The sequence below is a fragment of the Stegodyphus dumicola genome, chromosome X2, assembly GCF_044657685.1.
Source record: "Stegodyphus dumicola isolate Sdum_Otavi_A_Nest chromosome X2, ASM4465768v1".
NCBI classification, from domain to species: domain Eukaryota; kingdom Metazoa; phylum Arthropoda; class Arachnida; order Araneae; family Eresidae; genus Stegodyphus; species Stegodyphus dumicola.
The window spans coordinates 82,626,215-82,649,972 of record NC_140781.1 but is presented as its reverse complement, the minus strand read 5'-3'; the positions used below and the strand labels follow the sequence as shown (position 1 = coordinate 82,649,972).

The window sequence follows — 23,758 nt, the reverse complement described above, 5'->3', positions numbered from 1 at the left end:
AGATTACAACTTTCAACTGGCCTGTTACGCGGATGACTGTCTGCTGTTTTTCTAAAGATTGATTTTACAGACACGCGGCATTCAGCGCATATAAACTTTTCGGATAATTTATTAGTTCTCAAATAGTATATAGACGTTTTCACTTAAATAAAAATTTCGCGTATATTTTGTAAAACATATTCAAAATAGCTTATGCTTCAGATGTTTCATTTTAGTTAGCAGAGTAAAATAAATAAGATATGAATAAAAACTTTCAATAGTGTCAAATGGAGAAATAGTTAAAGTGTAGAGTGTGCAAATAAATTGATCTTGATTGCATTTTAACAAAAATTTCAATAAAAACACTGTAAATTCATACTCAAAAAGTAACTTTAGAATATGTTGTCAGTTAAGTCTGAGATATATGGAAATAATTGTGCAAGACTCTGAAGAAACATTTTCTTTTAAATGTGTGAAACGTTTCATAACATATATGGAAGAAGAAAGTACAGCATTCTGAGTTTTGGATGCTTTTCTCCAAATGTAATATAAATACAAACTAGAAACAGTAATAAAACGTCCTTCCCCTCCAATCAGATCACCTTTGTGTTGCATTGTATTTGTAATACTTCTAAAAATCCAGTTTTTACCTAAATTAAAAAACAGTTATTACATAAAAGATAATAAATTTGAACATATAAGAATGAATTTTGTAATTTGAGTTATGTTACAAAATAATTCATAGTTTATATATTTTATGTTAATAATTTAGATAAAAACCTGTCCTTTCACAAAACACACATTCTTAAATTGTAAAAGGACGACTTAACCACATGTAATTCATTTCAAAGCATAAAAGAAAGCTTATTTTTTATTTTACACAGCAACAGTCTCATGCAGTCAAGTTTTTTTAATTGCTAGTTGTTATACATAATACTTAATTTTAAAAACATTCTTATTAGAGGGCATAACTAAGAAACCTCTCACAGAGTGATTGCAAAGAATGTTGTTAAATTTACAAAAGTATTGAACATATATTGAAGAGCACTGTAACAAGAAAGTACTGTATAAAATATGTAAATTTAGCAAAACTTATTTTTTAGTATTTGCACATAGTTTCCTCCAAATGAACCTTAATGGGAAGTTATTTTGCGAAAATTTAAAAGTATTAAAATGGCCTCTAATTAAGATGTAACTGCATTTATAATCATTTTGTAATTGTGAATATTATTGCAATTATATTATGACTTACAACATAATTGCATAAAGTAATGAAATTAAGAATTCACAGACAGAATGTAAAATAATTACAATGCAATTACCTAAATTGTAATTATAATCACTTATTTAATACCACAATATTATTACAATTACAATGTAATTTAAATTGGGTACAACAATTGCATACCCTCCACTCAAAAGGAGGTACTGATAGGCCTGGACGTTATTATCAACAAAAAGCCTGTTCAGGACAGTTTGATGACAATTTCCACCGGGCGGAAAGTACATTCTTAAGCCCAAGCAAATCATGGCAATAAAAATCATTTAGTCTCATGATTCATTATATTTTCTATATATTTATACATGTATAAGTCACATATCCTAAATTTGAACTCTGCACAAAATTATTTGCCTATATTTTAACATACTTTATGAATTATTAGAAGAGATATCGCAAATATCTTCTAAAAATAACTGTCAAATATTTGTATCCATTAATTGATTCAGATACACACTTTTATTATTTAAGTATATCAAAATAACAGTTTCATGTTCCTGAAATACAAAAATTATGGAAAAAGTTAAAGTAATATTCTTAGAAGCATATGATATTACTCACCAGATGCAAAATTATAATTAATTTTTTGCCCTAAGTACAAGTTTATTACACAGTAGTAAAATGTGTAACTTAACAACATGTTATATAAAAAATTAATGATAATAAGTTAATCAGAAGTGAATTAATTCTGCAAATAAACTTTCTGCACTTGAAAATTACTTGAAACTTTTCTACACCTGAAGGGAGAGAGGTCTAGTTAAAATTAGATTTGTTATAATTTCAGTTGGACCAAACGCCTTCTATATATATATATATATGCATCACTAAAGAAATAAATAAAATTATCATGCTTAAAAAACAGATGAACATATCAGTTTTTTCCCCTTGTTACCCTTTACATTGAGAAATACAAATAGTACAACGCTGAAAAATATTATCCTTGAAATTTTGTTAAAATGAGGGAACACATACCATCTTTTTATTTAAGCATTTCACTTCAAAGACAAATACATATACCAATTTATTTTCACTATCCTTTTTACTGACAAATAACATGACATATAAAAATGAAAAACATTATCCTTGAAATTTAGATAAAATGAAGTAATACATACCATTTTTTATTCATGCATTACTAAAATCAATAAAACGATTATGCTTCAGAAACAGGATACACATAATATACAAGAGGGCCCACCAGCGGCCGAGCGGTAAAGTCGCTGAACACTAGTAGTTCGGTCCGAGGTTTGAATCTCGCGAATGGGCTGGCTGCATGGGCGTTTTCGTGGTTTTCCCCATGTGTAACGTGTATACGAGCCAGTTTCCCTTAGAAAGTCCTCCACGAAGGCATCCCTCCCCTTAGGCAGATAGCCCTCGTGTGCTTTGCCATAACTCAACACACCACCATAATATACAAGATACACATTCTGACACATATTCATGAAGGTTCACTGAAACATCACAATCATCCAGTACTTTAAATAAAGCAATATGTAATAACAAAATGGGAAAATTTACGCACGCTGGACATCTTTTTTTCTATTGCATGTTGTCTGACATGATCCACAAGTGCCTAAAAATGTACCCAAAGAAACACATTTCAATATTAACATAAAAATTGTTTACTGATTAAAATTCTTTCATTTCATATTAGTATTATAAAGATCATGCACGAAACAAATCTACTTTCCCATATTTTTAAGTAAAACTTAACTGAAATTTTATACTGGAAAATAGGCTATATTTCTATATATTACAAACAAGAAATTAATACCATAATAATATACTCATAACCTAGGAGAAAGTAACATATATAATATCAAACACAGAAATTTATATACTCGTAGCCTATGAAAAAGTAATACATATTACATAATACGCAGAAATTATTTAATATAAAACATATATACCTTCTAAAATTGTTTTATTTATTTCAAGGCAGTCGATTTCTTTCTTATTGGCTGATACTGATGAATATGAAACGTTATGGGCTCTTTTGTTGATAAGCTACTGTGTAAGGCCTTTGCATCTCGTAATAAAATTATCAATAATTACTTTCTTAATTTATTTGATTGTTATGCATGCATTAAACACTACACATGCATTAAAAACATAATTATTTTTGAAAAATACACATGCAGAGTTTTCACAAATTTAATGTTCTTATCTGAATGTTCTGCATTCATTTCGAAATCTTTACTCCATTGCCAAATTGTATAATACTGGGATTATAAATATATGGTACTTGCACAATCCTTGCAATTGTTGAAATCAAATTATATATATTTTTTCTCACACTATTCAATTTATTTTATTGACTTCAGATGTCAGTGTCAAAATTCTGGAATTTATTTTAACCGAGAAACGGTAGTGGGCACCGTGCATAAGCAACTCATCTAACTTTTCAACAACAGTGATTATAAAATAAGGATAAAAATTATATATCATTCCACCAATATTGCAACTCATTATGTTACATATATCTTTAGCAAATATTCAGATTTTAACTCGCGTTTCCAAATTATTACTTATTTTTTAATAAATTTCAATATGCTAATGATTTTCATGTTACATTAGTATAAATTCCACAATTGGCACAGGAAAACAAAATCTGCGCTTTAAATTAGAAGAGAAATTTCTTTTCCACATTCAAAACATCCACATTGGCGATGTTTGGCGACGGGTACATTAACCCTAGACTAATTTAATTATAGCTATTATGACAGAAATTAGCAGATACTTAGGTTATTGCACACAAGAATTTCACTTTACTTGCACATTATAAACATCGGAGAAGATATAAACTCTAAATGAAGGCGTAAATAATATTATATTTACTAAGCAAAGTTGAGCACCTGAACTAGGTTTCCAATTGTCTCTTCGGCAATTCTTTACCCATATTTTTCTTCTTTCTTCCCTTTTAGGAAATTTTACCAATATATGACCTTTCCGTGAATGATTTGAGCAATTAATAGCTGCACATCCCCCCCCATTTTACACAAAAAAGCACAAGAAATTGTTGTACCGCTAACTATGCAGACGCCATTAATACTCCCACTTGGGATCCCGAATGCTTGATGATTCAGCCTGGTATATAGGAGCCTTACCTCAGACAGCTTCTGGACTTTATTTTCTACTCCCTCGCCAGTTTTCAAGGGACTTACTTGAGATATTTTTCTTCTTTTTCCTTCCTCTCCCTGCTCCCTCCATGGGATTAATCCAAGAACCTTTCAACACCATGCTCATAGTGGATTTCCTTCAGGTTTACAGGGAAGTACTGCGAATGCAGTAGAACCCCTGTATAAATTACCTCTGTATCAATATCAACCTGCCCAGACACTTTGAAACTCAGGTGCCCACTGGGCTGATTTTAGTGAGCTGGTAACAGCGCGTTTTGCGCGCTAACCCAGCGATAATTGTTCTGATTGGATTGATTCGACCACAGACGGCGTTAAAGAAAGTCATTTTCCTGGTACAACTGCTGTACCGTCGGTTTTAGGAGGTTAAGTAAGTTTTATGTATATATGGAAAGGAGGGAAAAGAAAGCCTGAAATTAAAACTTGTTTTAAAGCAATAAGTAGATAAATAAAATACACTTGATCTATTAACTCCTCAAAACAGAACTGTTATGTACTCTAAAAACAAATCCCATATATCGCATCATGGTACATAAAACTCTTACAAAAGGAGAAATATGTTATTAGGAATATACTCTTTTTATTTATTTGATAACAAATAAGAGTAAAACATATGCAACATCACATTATGAAAATCCTGCAAGTCATTACAATACTATAAGACATTGATTAGCAAGGTGAACATCAGTTGATCATTCTTTTACAGTAGCAATAAATTTTTTATTCAAAATTCTTAATATGCCAAAACAGATTTACGATCGATGCCTCGGATTTAAGGTCACACAAAAGTAAATTTGATTTAGCAGACCATGAGATCTTCCATGACAAATTTATGAACTATGTCATTTATGAGCAAATTAACTCTCTTCAAAATGTACCCGAAAATTTAACAAGAGCATGCATGAAATTTAATATTAACATTTAAATCACTAGTATTTAATTACAGTTACATGTATTAAATGAATTTAATCACGCTTTCAAGAATGAAATTTTCTGGAAACCGGAACCGATGGAAATTCCCGAAGAGAACAGATTCCAACTGCTGAGGAAAATTGCAGAAGAAAGCCTAGAAGGCGGAGCCAACGCAGAAGCCCCTCCCCCACCCATTGTATTCTCACAGGAAGCGAACGACTCGATTACCCTAGATGAAATGTTTACGAAGAACTGTGTCGAACCTCATGAGTGTCAAATGAGAGGAAAATCAATCTTCGTCTATACCAAAAACTTAAAAGACTACAGTACGATGAACGAGCTACTTTTAGAAAAGAAAATCCCTTATCACTCATACCAACTTTATTGCAAAAAGCCAATACGTGTAATTCTGAAGAACCTCCCAGCAACTTTTAAAGAAGAAAACATCCTACAAGACCTTAAACGCAGGAACTTTCCCATAGAAAAAGTAAAGCAGTTCTCAAAACGACGTGATGGCGAAACAACTAAACTTCCTATCTATCTACTTGAGCTCAAAAGGACCCCAGAAGGTAACAGGATTCATGAGCTTAACAACATATTCAGTTTCAACATCACTATCGAAACGTTTAGCCCTAAGAAGTGACCTGTTCAATGCTACCGCTGCCAGCAGTTCGGCCACTCACAATCATGCTGCAATAACCCCGTCAGATGCGTTAAATGTGGACAATAGCACAGGAGCAATCAATGTTCTATGAAACCGGAAGACAAGCCCTGATGTATATTTTGCGAACTTTGCCATGTCAGTAGTTACAGAGGTTGTAACGAGTACAAAAAACAATTCGAAAGGAAAAGCAGTACACCATAAACTACAGCTCCCGAATTAACAGAGGGAAAACTTTCTCAGACCAAAGACTGCTGAGTTCCCAGCGCTGAAAAAACCATCCCAAGCTACTTATAGCGAGAAACTGAAAAGTAAAATTACGCCTCCACCGAAGGACATCCACGACGCTATGGCATGGATACAAGATGACAAGATTTATTAACGCATAACTCAATTATCTCGTGCATAGGACAAATCAGAGCTGCTAAAAGTCTGGCAGAGAAGCAGGTTTTCAGGCAGCCATGCAGAATCGGAGAATTAGAAAAGTAAATGCATCTTTCCTATTACGGACCATTCAGATTACAGGAAATTCACGCAGCTATATTCTTGACGTCACACTTCTAATTCTATCTTCCTCTACCCACGCAGCAGCGGTCTGACCGTTTCTTTCTATCCTCGGAGTAACTCCGAATTTGTTATACGTAAGGCTCACCATCGCTTCATCGAAAATCCTTTTCTGGAATTCTCTGTCAATGGTCATCTATGTTATGGTAGGAAAGCCATGTTTTTCTCCAGGCGTTACACGCAGGATGAGGCTTATTAGCCCAGGGGCCTGATTTCACGTGCTTACGCACCTGAGCCTTAGAATCGCCTGTTGTGTGCTACCGAACATTTATTCGACAATTGATAGGAAAATTTCTTCTTATTTCTCTTCAAAAAGCGTTGTTCAAAAAGCGTGTTCAAAAAGCGTTCAAACACACAAGAGATGCAGAGGGGTCGAGATAGCATTTTTGTCCTAGCACTCAGATCTGTGTTTATAAACTGGAGTTCCATAACTTCATTAAAAGCAACAATATTGGAACAAAGAGTGTATACTCCCGATTTCTGTTTGGTTGCGTAGTTAACAGAAGGAAAAATAAAACTCTGCGCAGAAACAAGCTCCTGAACCCATATTATACGAGCGACTGCAATGCTATTGTCACATCTCACCTTAGTCGAGATTCCACAGAGATGTGTTAATGCATGGGTGAAGATGATATGCCTGGTTTTACATCTGTTGCTTTAATTTGATTAGAAAAACAGATTAGTATGAGAAAAAGTAAAAAAGCAAAGGACTTTTTAGAAATGTAATATTTATTCTAATGATAGAAAACTGAAATCTACATTATTTTTCTAAATAACCTCTCTGGACATCAATGCACCTTCCCCAATGTTTCACAAGTTGCTTTATTCCGCCGGAAAAAAAAGTTTTTCGGTTGCACTTGTAACCAATTTTGCACTGCATTAATGATTTCTTCATCTGTGGAAAATCTTCTTCCCCCTTTTCAATGGTCCAAACATATGAAAATCGCTTGGAACCAGGTCTGGACTAGATGGCGGGTACTCCAGGTTTCAGTCTAGTTCACGACACATTATAATAGTTCTCACTATTGACAGTTTCGACTCTTGGAGTGACATGAATGGATGCTACATCTTCCAAGTCCCAAAATAGTGTTAGCATAATCTTATCAGCTGATGGTTGAAGTTTTAAATTTCTTAACTTCTGGTGATAATGAGTATTTCCAAACCATGGAAGCACCCTTACCTTCTGCTTCGTGATGATATACCAAAGTTTTAGCTACAGTAACGATTTGCTGTAAACATCCGTCCCCCTCGCCACGATTAACGGGCCAAGTGCTTACGACAGATTTCCAAACTTCCAAGAGCCTTATGCTGCGCTTATAATTTTTAGGCGCCCATCTTGCACGTACTTTTTGAAAATTTAGCCTATCATGTAAGATGGAATACACGGAACCATAGCTGATATGTAACGTATTGGCGATTTTGACTGTGATTCGTTTGTTTTCCGTCACTATACCCGCAACTACTTTCAAACTGTTCTCAGTCTTTGACGGCGATGGCCTTCCCGATCTTTAGAGTTCTTCCCTCTTTGAAGCGCTCTATCCATTCGTAGATTTTGCTTCGAGATAAACAGCTGCCAGCATAGTGACCTTGCATTCGACAAATGATTTCTGCAGGTTTAACACCTTCCGCAAACTAAAATCGAATCAAAATCTTCATTTCTTCCTTGGTGCATTTCGAAAATAGAGCTTCCATGTTTAACGGCCTGACACAATAAAAGTACTAACGCGGCAGTAAGAGAGACACATTGCATAGAAGTGTTGCTGACTACAACAAGTCAGCGATGGATATTAGCACGTTTACCAGAACGTAGTGCGAGAAATTACAAAACTCCCTTTATAAGGTATTTCTCCCGCCTTCTTAGCATGCCTTTGTGGCGTCAGCACGCTCGACGCGTCGAGCTGCGTTCACACCAACGCGATCACGTGTAAAGCGTTAACCAATCAGAAGTGAGTTCAGAGGCGGCATTTGCCGGATGGCCGGAGACCGCGTGAGTTGATTCAACTTCAACTTTTTGACGCCAAGTGCAGTTTAAGGCTTCTCGTTTCGAATGTCCAGTTTATGTCATGGTTTTTAAATGATTGCACTTTCAAAAATTTTTCTTGATGAAAAAAAAAGTCAAATCGACTAATCTTAGTTTAAAAAATGCATACGCTAATAGAATAAATAGCTTTATAAATTATTTTAAGGAAAATTCTCAAGTTTATTAGTAGTAATAAACCTTAAAAATCAACCATAAATGATATATGGTTGATAATTTTTACAGAATAATCTAAAGCAATAGATTGTTGCAAGAAAATAGTGATGGATTTCGAAATCCCAGATTCTGAATTTTTCTTAAAATATGTCTACATCAGTTTAAGTTTGCTCTTGTTGCCTAACGGATAAAACGTTGGCTTCTCGAGTTAAAGATTTTGGATTCAAGCGTCACCAGAGTGGTGTTGTAATTGAATTGGTATTTAAAAAAAATATTTACAGAAAATATTATGGAGCCCAGATGCTTCTTCATTTTCCTGAAGGTGAAGTTTGAAAACGATGCTCACCCACAAGGTACCTTAGCGCGGAGGTAACACGCTCAAGTAAAAAATTTGACTTTTTTTTTGGGGGGGGGGTGACACAAGAAACTTGCACTTATTTCATTCATACAAACCTAATTTTCGCTCAGCATTGTGTTCATTATCCTTCTTTTGGCAATGAGCCTTTAGTACAATTCATAAGATGATCTGACTACTATGATCTGATTCTAATTCGGCTGACATGAGACTAGTAAAAGCGATACTGGTATTAGTATAAAGTTGCTGTTTCATCTAATTAAAAAATTTATTGAGTTCTGAATTTTAAACGAGTGGTGACAAGTAAACTATTTGCTTAAAAAATTTAAGAAAACTGTTGTTTATACAGAAAAGAAGCTCGCTAGTATGTATCTGATTTCATGGAATACTTCTATGCATTTTAATGGCTTCATGTTTGTTTTTTTAACATGCATGACCACTTTTCGACAGGTTTAATCTTGGTGTTAATTTTTCATTAATTTAAAAAACTTTTGCATGAGCATTAGCAAATTTGCTAATTGTGGAATTCAATTTTTAACGCAGAAAAAGAAGTATTATATAAAATGCAGTTACTTCAATGAGCTTTAGACAAAAGTGACCTTATAAAATAAACCTTTAGATAGTGGCTGTTCATTAATATATGAATGACTAATTGAAGTAATTACTGTTACACTTAAGGCATGTACATACGGCATGCACTTAAGGCATGTGTTATGTACATACGGCAGAAACTAAAATATTTTAAAAAAAATTAATGTTGTTTATTAACTTAACTCTTTTTTTAAGTGTGATATTTAATTTAGCAATGCTGTAAATCCTAAATATATTTACACAAAACATACTTTTTTATTGCATTATTTAAACCGATTAAGGGAAGTTTATTTAAGGAAGCATTTAAAGGAAGTTCATACATCATGCGAAAACATTTATGGTATTCTACCACATGAAAAATTTACTCTCCAAAATAGAATCATGCAATTAGGATTTTGAACTATCATTAAAAAAAATTCATAAATAAATTAAATTAGATCTATACAGCGTTTGATATATACAAATGATCTATTTCTGGGATATCCTATTCCTATAGTCCAAATGGTTCTTTTCTGAGATATTCTGACAAAAATTAGTGTTATGCTTTTGAATAAATAGTTCAATGAGCGCTAAAAATTCATCGAATTGATGAGGTGTCATGCGAAAGTAATTAAAAGAAATTTCGTTTCGTTCTAGAGCATTTCTTCAATTAAATTATTTGCATCTCCTTACTGCAGTCATCTCTCACATATTAATATAAACCACTGTATTCAGCTTCTCTTACACAAAACAAGAAGTAAAATAAGTTTTAATCGAGGAGAAATTAAATGCATTTTAATTAAAAAATGTAATCGTAAAAAGTCAAAATACCACACAAAAATTTCACGTTTTTCCCAGTTTCCGATATGAAGCGCCATCTAGTGCGAGCATATTACAACTTATAAAGAGAAAGTTGCCGCGCTGCTGTGAACTGATGTACGCGCAAAGCGTTTTTTTACGCTTTGACACTTGACGTCCCAACGGACACCAGTGTGAACGCAGCTTAATCGAGAGGTCCGTGGTTCGAATCAAGACGAGGGCTTTGCTGCTCATTTTTCATCTCTCTTGCTTTCAAAAATATACCCAATGTCTCTATACCTTTACTTTTGACTTTCCCTCGTACATATGCACAAATAAAGATAAACATCACACATAAGTCATTCACCACAGTCAAAGGAGAATGACAGGCGGAATTCCACAGTGGTAGCAAGCATGCTAGTTCCAAAGTTAACCAGTTTCACGCGACATGAGTGAGGTCACTTCAATACTTCACAGATGACTACCAGCGACGGACAGGCCTGTCCAGTCACAAATTCATCCCTACCGGACAAGAGGTAAAGCTAGTAGCGCCAACTTTTTAATCTTTCTGCTGTCTAAAGGACCGTTCTGACTGGGGTTTATCTGAGTTAAAGGAGTGAGTTCCTTGTGTCGACTAGCTCTCTTATGCGTGCAGTACATATTTTTTAAGTCGCTGCGCTATGGGAAAAACAGGTTTTGTAGACGGGTCAGCTACGTCAGTTGTTTCTGTTAGCTCAAATAAACTCCAGTCTGTACATCCCGGAATAGTTCTCTGCACTGTACTCCTCGAGTTCCGAAGGTACGAAGAAAGAAGTCACAAATATCTGGTGTTCAAGCGGACACGTCTTTCCGAAGGTGTGACGACTGGTAGGGCACCAGGAGGAAGCGGGAGATCGGGCAAAGGATGAGGATCTGGAGAAGCTAACGGTTACAAAAAAGCAAGAGAATCATTGAGAACAGAAATTAGAGAATTCGAATTCGAAAGCTTCGAAGAATAATTCCTAGGACAGTTTTCTTGTCAGGCACGAGAACGGTGAAATGCTTGTTGCTACCAGCAGACCTAGAAGGGACCATAGTAAATACGAGTGAGCGGAGGTTTTTACCACGTCGGTACGCACAAACACATGAGTACAAGTGTAGGAAGCACGAATGAAATTCCTGTGTTGTGGCATGATGTAACAGTCGAAGACAGCGTTTTTATCACCGCTCGAAAGTCAGGAGAAAAGAAGATGGTTTGTCAGGAGCAGAAAAGAGTTGAAAGAACTCAGATCGCAGTCGAAGCGTCATTCCGTAAAGGAGTTTGGCGTTTGTACCTTGGAGGTCTTGCTTGAAGGAAGAACGTAGACCCAGAAGCATAAAAGCAAATGATATAGTCCAAGTGTTATTATGACACTTTAGGGCTGCTTTTAGAGCACGGTAAAAACGTTCCACCGAGCTATTTGCGAGAGGATGATACGCCGAAGTTCGAATTTGACGTATTCCAAGCATTGATGTTACAGAAGCGAAAAAGTGAGACTGGAATTGTCGATCTTGATCAACTGTTATGATTGATGGTACATCAAATCGTGAAATCGAACTAGAGATAAATTTCCCAGCCACAGCTTCAGTAGAGATGTCTTGTACCGCAAATGATTCGGGCAATGGAGTAAATCTGTCGACGCCGCAGGTCAGAAGATATCGGTAACCATCAGACGGAGGTACAGGACAAACGATATCCTCTAATTTCTGTGCTCAATGATTCTCTTGCTTTTTTGTAACCGTCAGCTTCTCCAGATCCTCATCCTTTGCCCGATCTCTTTCATTTTGTACTTTGATTCCTTTTCTTCCAATATACATCCAAACTGAAATCAGATATATTAAAAGCTAGCAGAAATTTTCATGTATAATGCATGTGGAAGGAACGAGTCCAATTAGCAATGTTCTTTTATCATATACGCCCAGACAAATCTTTCTTGTATGAGCTGGAAGCCCCAATACCTGGATGCGACAGATTGTGGAAAGAATAAAAGACTTTCAAGTTTCAAGAAGTACGTAAGGTCGAAGTTTGTTAATAAAAGTGCCGTACATTAATTACTTGGAGGTCTGGCGTAAGTTGTGATGACTTGAATTTCAATGAAATGTTTGGGCCTTCACTGAGACGTTTCAACTCGTCATCTGTGGCTTGCCACGAAACCCAATGGTGCATTTGCATCAATGTTTTGAATGCGGGAGAAAGCACCCGCCTCGACGTTGCTGGAGCCAGCTATATGCCGGAAGTACATACTGAACTCACCTATGCAATTTAAATGCCTAATTTGCCATGGTGAAGCAGAATTTGATTTTGATGTCTAAAATATTTTACAGCTGCATAAATGGCAACTAACATTCTGCCATACGTGCTATATTTTTGCTCAGTGGAAGAGCTTTCGCGAGAAAAACGCTAATGGCTGATAGTTGTCAGTGTGTAAAACGTTTAAGACAGCTCCGGTGGAAGTATCAGAAGCGTCAATCAAAATACATAGCTTTTTACTAAGAGTATGACAACCGAGAGTTGCAGCGTTAATAAGTCGTGCTTACATTTTTTCAAATGCCTGCAGGTGTTTTATACCTGAGACAATGGTAAGGACACCTAAGAAGGAAACAGATGGTTTTCCGAGTACGGGTTTAAACTCAAAAATGTTAAAGTTAGGGTTTAAATTCAAATCGTGTTTATTTAAACAATCGAATGATTGACATGATCCTCTCCGTTTAAATGCAAGTCATAAATTTCGTCGAAGAGATTCTGTATTCAAACCAACCGTGCGCAGTTTTGTAGGAAAACTCGAATGCACAGATTGCATAAGCCACCGGAAACGATATGCCACCTTCTTCCCCATAAAATGAACGCTGCCGATAGCATCAAGTTCATCAAGCAATAAAAAATGATCCTCATCGTATCGTCATTTGTCTACCTTTCAGCTCATTATGTTAAAAGCTCTGTGGTTAATAAGGAGCATGATTCTGTAGCGATGTGATCGGGTGTGAAGGTTACAGGATAAAGATACAGCACAGTGGCAAATTTATGCTTCCGGAATGTCAAAAACCGAAAAGGAAGAATCAAATTTTGCGTTATGAATATAATGCAAGAAAACTAAATATGAATCGTGCTTACTTCTCTACCAACAACTGCCCCGATATTCAGCCGATGCCATTGCAATTGCCAGAGCGTAAAACGGATTGAGAGGATAGCCGATTTCTTCATCGGCACATAGTTTTTCTAGCAAAACATCCATCCAGTTTCCGTCACAGCCACATATGTTATGCATAAAGGTAGGCAACGTACGTTATTCTCGAATTTTAGGCACCCTGTGCTTTGCAGAATATCATTTGTTTCTAACACGTGCCTTATTACACGTAGTCACTAGTGAGATACAAAACAGTTTAAGGTCACACTAGTAATCGCACCATATTCCGCTAGATCTCTATTATCCCTGATTTGACACCGGCGGCGCTGTGGATTTATAAAGTCATAGACCAACGGAACATTTATAAAGTCAAAGACCAACGGAACAATTCGAGTATACCAGTGAATTTACACAACACGTGAGACGCACTGAATATCCAAGAACTCTCAGATTCCTATCAAACTCTCCGTGGTTCGTTAGGAACACTGTCATCTATAATTCTCTAAAGAATTTACGATTACTAAACATCACATTCAAATTCTACGAAAAATGCGATTCCTCTACTCACGAAGTCATTAAAAACATAGGGGAGTACGACTATCTAATCAAACAGCCGCATAAACGACCCAAAACTATATATCATAATGTTAGATGATAGTTGTATATATTTTATTCTTTCGACTATTTAATCTAGATTTTGTTTCATCTTATTATGGACTTTGCCCGGTACCAAGGCTACTGACTTTATCATCATTAAATTCATATTTCACGTGACAGTCTACTTCCCTATGAGTATTAAGATATAGGTACTATCACCTCAGACGAAAGCACAAAAATTTTTAGGACTTGAATATAATATTTTCTATTTTTACTGTACGATACTGTGTCAAATCTACGATAATGTGTAAAAGATATGCCAAAGTTATTATTTGCTATTACTGCTTATCCAACAAAGACTTCATTTGTGGCCGATAGACAGCGCCACGCCTGATCAACTTCTTCACTACTGAAGACACCCGGCACTTTTATTATAAGTGCACAGGATTATTCCATTTTTTTGGAATTTAACGAACTTTTACAGGTCATTAGGGCAATGATAAACACGTGGTGGTAAAGGCCTTCGGGTGGAACACCACTTAACGAATGATGATCTCCGATCTCCGTAAAACGTTATATGCATGTATTTTGAAGCTTTTACCTCTCTTTGCCGTTGAGCGTAATATGACCTGGATAAATACGATGGACATATTAGATAACTGCAAAATGTATCTGCAATAAACAACTTATCTTGAGCTTTGTAGTTAAACATCGTTTCATTTAATTTTAGTCTTCTATTATTTTCTCTGTATCACCATCGCACCATTCAGAAACCGATAATTACACAAGTTGCTCGAAAGCCTCATGTGCTTCCCGTTCCTCTTTCTAAATTGCATTGTTTGAATTGGTAACTTTCAAGCCTCATACATGTTTTAACCTTATTTCCCTTTAACGGAAATAACTCAGATTATAGATTCCTCTTTTTTATTATACTATAGGTCCCATCAGTACTATTTTTTTAAAACAATGAGTATTATTTGGGAGCTCGCTGTGGGATATTTTGATTTAGCCGTGGTTCATATTCAATTAGCTGTGGCTCATATTAAACTTGCTATAGATTATTTTTTCCTCCTTCTTCTCTGCATGCTGTACCTCATCCTGGAAAATCGGAATTTCTTCCTAGAAATCCCATCTAGGATCTACAATTGTATTTGCAGAATCATGAACAGAATGTAAGTTCTTTTATTACATACTTTGCTAATATTTTAATAATAGAAACATTAAATTTGAAATAATCAAAACACAGCAGATTCCTGTAATACTATACCATTTAAATATTTTATGTATGAGCTCCAGGTTTATGGAATAATTTAACTATTTAGCTGAATGAACTGGAAATCTTTATAAACCAGGACCTTTAGACGATTTTAGCAAGATTTAAAATAGAATTTGTGCATTAAACCACTTCTGTTTTGATAATTTTGAACATTTCATACCTAGAATAAAATAAAGAAACATCTGCTACCAAACCTGCATACAACACTTTATTTCTTTAAATTGCATACAGACTTATTTAAATATGCTGCCAATGCAAATTTGTATATATATTTTTAGACGGAACACATTCGCGGCTGCGAAAAGATCACCAATATCTGACAGCCAATATGATGAATCAAATCTATTTTATACATATTTTTTTTTTGCACTTCATTCAACCATACATTGAACTAAATTATAAAATTCTGTAAAAATTTGATTTATATTCACAATCTTCCAGAACCTGCATAGCATTAATTTAATATATTTACTATTTTAAGTAACTTCAATTTGTAAAAACTTTATTTATGTTTATTAATAATTAAGTCTTCAGTTACTAATACATGCAAAGATGTTTAGCAGTAATTTTCTGAATGACACAATTATTTGGATAAAATCAAGAAATTTTTCTCTATTTTGTTTTCTTTACAATATTTTTGCAAATTTATTTTACCTAGCGCAAAATGTTGCACAAAACACTGTAATAGAAAGCACCAAATCAATAATATTTTATGGAATCTAAAAGATGCTCCTACTTTAAGTTATAGATATAATTAAAAAATAAACCAGATCTCCCCAAACCATTAAGTACATAGATGTTACATAAAACAAGTTTTTATAGTGACTTTATTCCATGCAGCTATTTGTTACAGACATGGCTTTTAAGTGTGAAACCTTTAAATGAAGAAAATATTTATGTTATGGTATTTTTTAACTTTACCCAGCATGGTTTTGCTATTGTGAATATCAACCTAGATTGAATTTCACAGGCAGCAATATTGCTCCAAGCTGGAAACATTATGTAGCTAATGAACTTTCACATGTTTTCATAGTGTGTAGCTGTATGTTACAGACATAAATGTTGTAAGAGGTGTTATTTTTATAAAAATGTAGCTATTAGCATAGTAGCCAACATTGAAACATTTTTCATTTTATCTGTAATATATTTTAAACTGGCATGACTATTATTCTTTTAAAAATTATTTCAATATTAAACATGTGTGACAGAAATAAGAAGAAATGGGAAAATCATAATTTTGTACATGATTAACTCTCTGACTACATAAAATTCTATGTTCCTGTTTAGCGATACCAGGCATTCAATCAGAGTCTGATCATACAAAGTTTCTGTGGTTTTATCCATTGTTTGTGTTCTTTTTTAAATAACTAGTTTTTATTATGCCAAAAAAAAATAAATAAATAAAAGGCGTTGGCTGGTGAAACTGACTAATGAAGTTCTGTTTTCAGCCGTGCTTAGGGGCAACGAAAATGAAAGTGGGGATGTTAATAAAAATTTATGAAATGGCAACAAATTCACAAAAATAGTGGTGACACAATTTTATGGCTTTTCAAATGAATCTGTAGAGGGCCTGCAAGTAAAATAGACTTTGCTGCACTGTCAGAAAATGCAGGCAGAATGCTGAGTGTGGGAACATAAAACAAAAATTACTGTTGGAGGTGTTCCAGCATCATCTGCAAATAAGTAAAACTGTAGACGATGAAAACATGTATAGATCTTTTTTTTTAGTTCTTGTACAAACAGTAGATGTGGGAAATGAGTTATCACTGAATGCATGCTGTTGCAAAACAACAATAATAACATGTATTCTGGTCACACGTAACACATCCAATTTCAGTACTACGGTTTACCGTAAACCTTCATCAGTTTGTCTACCACCACACTTTAAATCATGTCATCTGAATAAACAAAAGTTAGCTTCATTTTATTCCTATGTTTTCCGTGCTCTTCAAGTTTGCTCCTTCAAACTATCCCTTAATGAAGAACTAAATTATTTAAAAGCAATAGCTCTTGACAGGAGCTTTTCACCCAACATTATTAATCAAGCAGTTCAAAAATTCTCATCTCAACACACTAAAAGGCACACTCTTGCTTTAGGAGATTATAAAAATTTTGCCGTCATTCCCTTCTTTCCATTAACTAGCTATAAAATTGCACATATTTTGCAGAAATTTAACTTTCAGGTCGTTCATTCTCCCATCAATAAAATTTCGAGTTCCATACTCAAGGACCCCATTCCGGATATGAATTCTTGGGGTATTTATAGGATTCCTTGCCAGTGTGGTTTAATTTACATTGGCCAAACTAAGAAAGCCTTAAAATTTCGCGTCAAGGAACATGAGGCATATGTTAGAAAAAAGGAAACACAAAAGTCTTCTGTTGCTCAACATTGTTGTTTCCGAAAATTACACTCTCAATTTTTCTGCTGCCAAAATTATTCAAAAAACATCTTCCATTGGAGAACGAGATTTTCTAGAGACATTTCACATTCAAAAAAATCTTTCTGTTCTAGTTAACCATCCTAATTCCAATCAATCTTTGACTTCAGCCTTTAAAGAAATTATGTTTTAGTTCTGGTTTCATCAACAGATGGCACCACTTGCTTATTTTTGTCCAGGCTGTCTTAACTTATCTAATCATTATATCCTATCTCGTTCATTTGCGGTTTTTCAACTCAGGATGGAGGTTCGGTAAAGCCATTGAAACTAGTCTTGTTTAAATTTTGAAAATATAACGATGATTTTTGTTGTTTGACTTCTAAATTAGTATTTGTTCAGTGTGCTATCGTTTCTTAAAAATAGAGCCTGCTTACAAAATGCGTTACTGTTGCAAAAACATAAATTAGGTTTTACCAGCTATGAATGCCTACAGTGATCAAAGATATATTTTGTCATAATCTTTTATACTTAAAATATTTTTTACAGTTTTGGAAACATTCTTTCAACTCCATGCAATTGATTACTAAATACAAAGTTTTATATGCAATTATTCTCTCTGCATACATTGTCGAACAATTGCTACATGGATGACCATAGCAGCAATAACAACTACAAAATGGAAGCCAGGAAAACGTGGAAATTAGCATAAGTATGGGATATAGTATGACGTGTTGTGGGTGTGCAAATTTTGGATCATCGAAGTTGTGCGTCAGGATTAAGTACACTTACATTCATGGCTACCAGCCACAGGGGTTCCACTGACTGCTGAGCACAAGACTAGATGCATTGTGTGGTGTCAGCTTCATAGTGCATCGACCTTTGAATGGCATAGGATTTTGTTCACGGATGAATCTCGTTTCTGTCTGTCAGGAATGACGGCCATCAATGGACATTGTGGCGACCCAGAGAACGCTACGAAACAGCCAATTTTGCCAACCGTCACACCCATCATTATGGTTTGGGGAGGCATAATGTTTGATCACAAAATGCCACTGGTACACATTAATGGCAGTTTGACAGCGGACCGCTGTGTCATGCAAGTTGTGGAGCCTGTTGTTCTGCCTGGTTGCAGTGTGCCCCCAACACAGTATTCCAACAAGACAATGCCAAGCTGTATGTTGCTTGACATACTCATAACAGACTGACATGATTTCACATCCTACCCTGGCCGGCAGCCTCTCCAGATCTGAATCCCATTGAATACCTGTGGGATGTCATTGAGCATGATATTAACGAAGGACCAAGGCCGCAAACCCTGGATGATATGCTTACAGCAGTGGATGTGGCTTGGCAAAGGCTACCTCAGGCAACCATCAATGAACTCATTGAAAGCATGCCTCGCCAGACTGCAGCCTGTATCGCTGCCCTAGGTGGAAATATTAGATACTGAACAAATTGATTTATAATGATTCTATGTGTCTGTTTTTTTATTCATTTGCATATCAATCTCGTAACTCTCAAACGTGCAATTTGCATAATACTATGAGCATTCTTTCTTGGTGTTGCAATTTCACTTTTGGGGAGTGTATTTCAAGATGCACGTATATATATATATATATATATGTTCTTACAGACATCACAAAAATATTTTTGACTGTATATGTATATATATATATGGCCTAGTCAGTCAGTGAGTTTTAAATGCTACTAAATTACCATGAATAAATCTTAAGTTTGAGAATTATTTTTTTGCTGTTTATATATATATATATATATATATATATTTTTTTTTTTTGCAGTATGTTTTACATAAGACCTTTTGAGTTTTTCATTACATAATTATTCATTTTGATACTTAAATATTTTATGAAAAGTTACCATTATTTTAATATTTCTAATGTAATTTTTATTTTAAATTATGCTTTAATTTAAAATTTCTGCACTGTATATTTCCATAAATAAATGCAATCTTTATTATTACTGATAAAAATATCATGGAGAGTAGTAAGAAGTTTACAGCCTGCAGTAAATCTTAGTGGTCATAATTCCAAACACTAACCATGTCCTTGACTGCTTGATTTTAGGGTAACACGGTAATAAATCCAGTTTTTATCTATGGACTACAGGAGTGTGAGGGGAAAAAATCAAACTAAGGCATAGATTTAAATATTATTCCGAAATAAAATCAGTTTTTAAAAGATTAGGAATCAAAGTGCATTTACTATTTCGGGATTTCAGAGCGGAAAGTGTGTTGTGAGTTACCTCACTTGTCTGACAGTAACAACAGAACAAGCCCATGAAATTCATCTGCAAAAGAATACAAGATTGCACTTGTCATTGGCAAGAACCTTAAGCACCATACAGGTAACAGTATGACTTTACTCAGTTCTTCCCCCAATTTTGATTGCGAGCATACCAAGGGGGATGGGACCAAGGATCTCCCATACCTTGTCCAGACACCAAATTCTCGAGTGACTTTTGTCTCTGTACATATCTGGAGTGCCCCCATGCTGTGCAGACACTATACAGTTACAAACATCCAAGCCTTCTCAGGAATTTGAACCTGGCTCTTTCGGTATGCTAGTCAGCATCACTAACCACTATCCCGACTGGGCATCAGCCCTGAAAGTAGAAAGTTGTTACAATAAGAAATGTTAAGTAGGATAATTTAGTGCCTCTAAAGATGTTTTTGAGCTCCCACATTATGCAAAAGTATTTTATGAAATTTTTATTGGGGTTAATGTTGTTAACTGTTTCAGGATAGGATTTAGGTTTCAAGGTAGGTACAAATTTGGAACTGCTTCTGTTAGATGTTATTTTGCGTTTGCTAGGAGGAGGTATTTATTAATTTGTGGCTAGCACTATTATTATGTTGCATATTAATGGTTTTGATGAAGCTCGGTTTCTGAATATTTTTGGCAGGCATCAATTCCTAAAATATGACTGAGAATCTGCATTGCTTAAGAAAATTTTACACTGAAATAGATTATTTTGATTTCTTGAGTAGTTTGAATAATAATTTTAAAATAAAATATTTCAATGCAAATTAAGTTTCCATTCAAACGTATATTACATGTGACTTATATATTCCCTTCCCCTGTTTTGAAATGGCACTGGCAACTTAAAGATATTTCTAACACAAAATAGAATAAGAATTAAAAGCTTTATGTTAAATTAAGGGTTTAAATCATTAAGCATAGTTCTGTGACAGGCTCCTTGATGTTGTTGATTTTGGTGCACATGCATAGATGAATTTTAATCTCTCTGTGCCTGTCAATTTTGTCTTAGGCAATACTCTTTCAAACGAATTTTTGTCTATGGTGTTTTTGCTGACAGTGAACTAATAAATCTTAATAGTGTTATTTAAACTATACACTTTCTCTCTGTAGGTATAAATATGTTTACTTAAAATTTATTATTGAACTTTTCTTTCAGATTTTTTTACACACCACCTCCTTTAATCACCTTATACATCCGTCATCGGTCTGGAGAGGTGGAGGAAGTTGACATTCAGTATGCTGCAGAGCAGGGCAATGATTGGTTTAACGATGATGAGAGCTTTTTCAGGGACTCTGATGATAATATTGAAGAACAAGAAAATTAAATTTGATTTTATCATTTAAGAACTTTTATAATAATCAAAGATGCATTTTTGGCTAAAGTTATATGTAATATTTTTTGACCAAATTTTATTATAAACATTTTTGCTAAAGTTAAAAGTAACATTTTTTTGAAATTCTTTGAATAGTAGCCACTACATTTCTAAACATAAAAAGGTTTACATCAGTTTACTCCTTTTCTTATATTAGTAGTACATTAATCTTATGATGAAAAGATTTTCTCATCTAGGATGGGCAAAAAAACTTATATCAAATCCTGAATACTAACTTTCTCACAATGTACACACACACCAAAAAGTATGAGCAGGAGAAGAAGGCAAGATCTGTAGACATAATGTAAACATATTTGCTCATTTCAGACTTCAGGCCAGTATGGAGTCAAGACAATGCAAGAGGCAGAGGCGAAGTTCATTTCTGGACAATCAATCCTACTTTAACTGCTAGTGAATTACAAAATGCTCTGTGCACTTTTATATAAATACTTATTAGCAATTAATAATAACTGCAGATTTGTTATGGGAAATATGAAATTCAGGAAAAATTAATACAAATTATAAAATTCCTGCACAGTAAAATATTTTCCAACTTATCAAAAGACCATGTCTTACATCTCCACTTTTATACACATTGCTATAATTATCAGCACAGTTTTAGTACGATGCTTATTTTAATAATGTTTATGATTTATTTCAAGTTAATACCTATCAAATTTTAATACATTCATGAATTTCTAAACTGTGTATTTCTTGATTTTACCTCTTTCCTCGTGTATTTTATTTGTTTACATGATGACAAATACATTAACTTCAAATAATCACTAAATTTTATTACATCTTTTATAACGAAATATTCAACTTAAAATTTTTAAGAACACTTCCCGGACAGCCATCATTCACACCATAGTTTGTGTGCACATCTGCATCAAAATTTGCCCGACTACGGGTCATTAAGAAGTGGCAGGACAAGTGAGGTCAGGCCACAATTGACTCGCTTGGTCATTAGGCAAGAAAGTGTGTTGGATTAAGAGTAATTTAAAGACCAGCATACGTGCCACTGCCTCGCAATTAAGAATGTCTCGTGCCATTGTCCAGCATGTCTTGAATGCTTAGTCCTACCACCCCTTTTTTCTCCAAAGGGATCAGTTACCGCTCCCTGATGACTATCCTGAACGTGTGTCTTCCGCACAGTGGTTTCTGGAAGAAAGTTCTGGAAGAAAAATGTTGCTTTCCCAGCTTATGTGTTGTTTACGGATGAGGCCACATTCAACAGGGATGGCGTACTTAATTATCACGATCAGCACTTGCAGGCTCAAGAAAACACCTACGGTGTGTGGCAGGACTTCCAAGTTAAAGTACGGGCAAGTTTACTCGGCGTCTGCGTATTTGAGCTGTTTCTTTTACCATCCAGGTTGAATGCCACGAATAACCTGATTCTCCCGGCTTCCTTGACGATGTTCCAGGAAATGTGAGGCGCAACACATCGTTCCAACATGATGGGGCGCCTGCTCATTTGGACTGGATGTTCATAGCTATTTGGACAAAATCACCACCGCATCAATGGAGCTGCTACTATCAAAGAAACTCTCAGTGTGTTTGAACATGTCTGGCAATCAATGGTCCATCGGTGTCAGGCATGTTTGGCATCTGATGGTGCAAACTTCGAGCATCTGTTGTAACATTCAAGCTGTTGTACACCATTTGTATTCATGCCCAATAAATGTTTCAATTTCTTGTAACAGGGGTAAGTGGTAGAAGATGGGAAAGAAAACTCTTGTTTCCTTTCCCATCTTCTAGATCCGCTACCACTTACTCCTGCCAATGACGGGCATGGGATCCTATGTAATTCTTAATCCTTATGATGAGTTCCACCTTCCCCCAGGAGTTTGTCGCAACATTTACGGGACACCCTGTATAATTACTGAAATAATTAACTACAGTTGGCATATATCAAATGATGTCAACTGTCGATAAATAGAAGTTAATTGATTTGGACAAATAAATTATTATTATTATTTTGATTACATTAACGAACTATCAGTTTTCACTCATTATCGCGAAGTTCACGCATCTCACACTATTCTTAACATCATTTCAATTAGAACAAGCAATGCAATATTAGGTTGATATTGAAATTATTTAAAGAATTATTTGCAAATGGAATGAATAAATTGACTATAAAAACTTATATTTCTTCACCTTCGTATTATTCACCGTACTTGCCGGATTGTTAGATGGGCCTCTCAATTTCAGTCATCCAACAGAAAAAAGGGATTCAGTTCTAAAAAAATAAAATGAA

The 23,758-nt window shown here is 34.8% G+C and overlaps 2 protein-coding genes across 5 annotated transcripts in view; one reads left to right on the top strand and one right to left on the bottom strand.

Annotated features, from left to right (window-relative positions):
- The first annotated feature begins 14,513 nt into the window (after positions 1-14,513).
- LOC146992792 (uncharacterized) lies at positions 14,514-21,566 on the top strand. 2 transcript variants are annotated; one of them, XM_085809292.1, is made up of 2 exons: positions 14,514-15,361; positions 21,279-21,566. In XM_085809292.1, the coding sequence occupies exons 1-2, from the start codon at positions 15,156-15,158 to the stop codon at positions 21,445-21,447; spliced, it is 375 nt and encodes a 124-aa protein (XP_085665418.1). In that variant the 5' UTR covers positions 14,514-15,155; the 3' UTR covers positions 21,448-21,566. The 2 variants fall into 2 exon arrangements, 1 of the variants encoding a protein (XP_085665418.1); XR_015039023.1 differs by lacking the exon at positions 14,514-15,361 and adding an exon at positions 19,137-19,273.
- LOC146992788 (uncharacterized) overlaps positions 15,661-23,758 on the bottom strand; it is a 218,762-nt gene continuing 210,664 nt past the window's right edge. For 2 of the 3 annotated variants that reach the window (XR_015039012.1, XR_015039018.1), the window contains one exon: positions 21,547-23,740. The gene's annotated coding sequence lies outside the window, so the exon portion shown is untranslated. Of the gene's footprint in view, positions 20,466-21,546; positions 23,741-23,758 lie in introns of those variants that run through there. The other variant, XR_015039010.1, reaches the window with a different exon arrangement.

Bases quoted from the DNA above. Each gene is read 5' to 3' on its own strand.
- LOC146992792 (XM_085809292.1), top strand. From the start codon at position 15,156: ATGAGTATTATTTGGGAGCTCGCTGTGGGATATTTTGATTTAGCCGTG. The intron at 15,362-21,278 runs GTAAGTTCTTTT...CTTTTCTTTCAG, and splicing joins TGCAGAATCATGAACAGAAT to ATTTTTTTACACACCACCTC.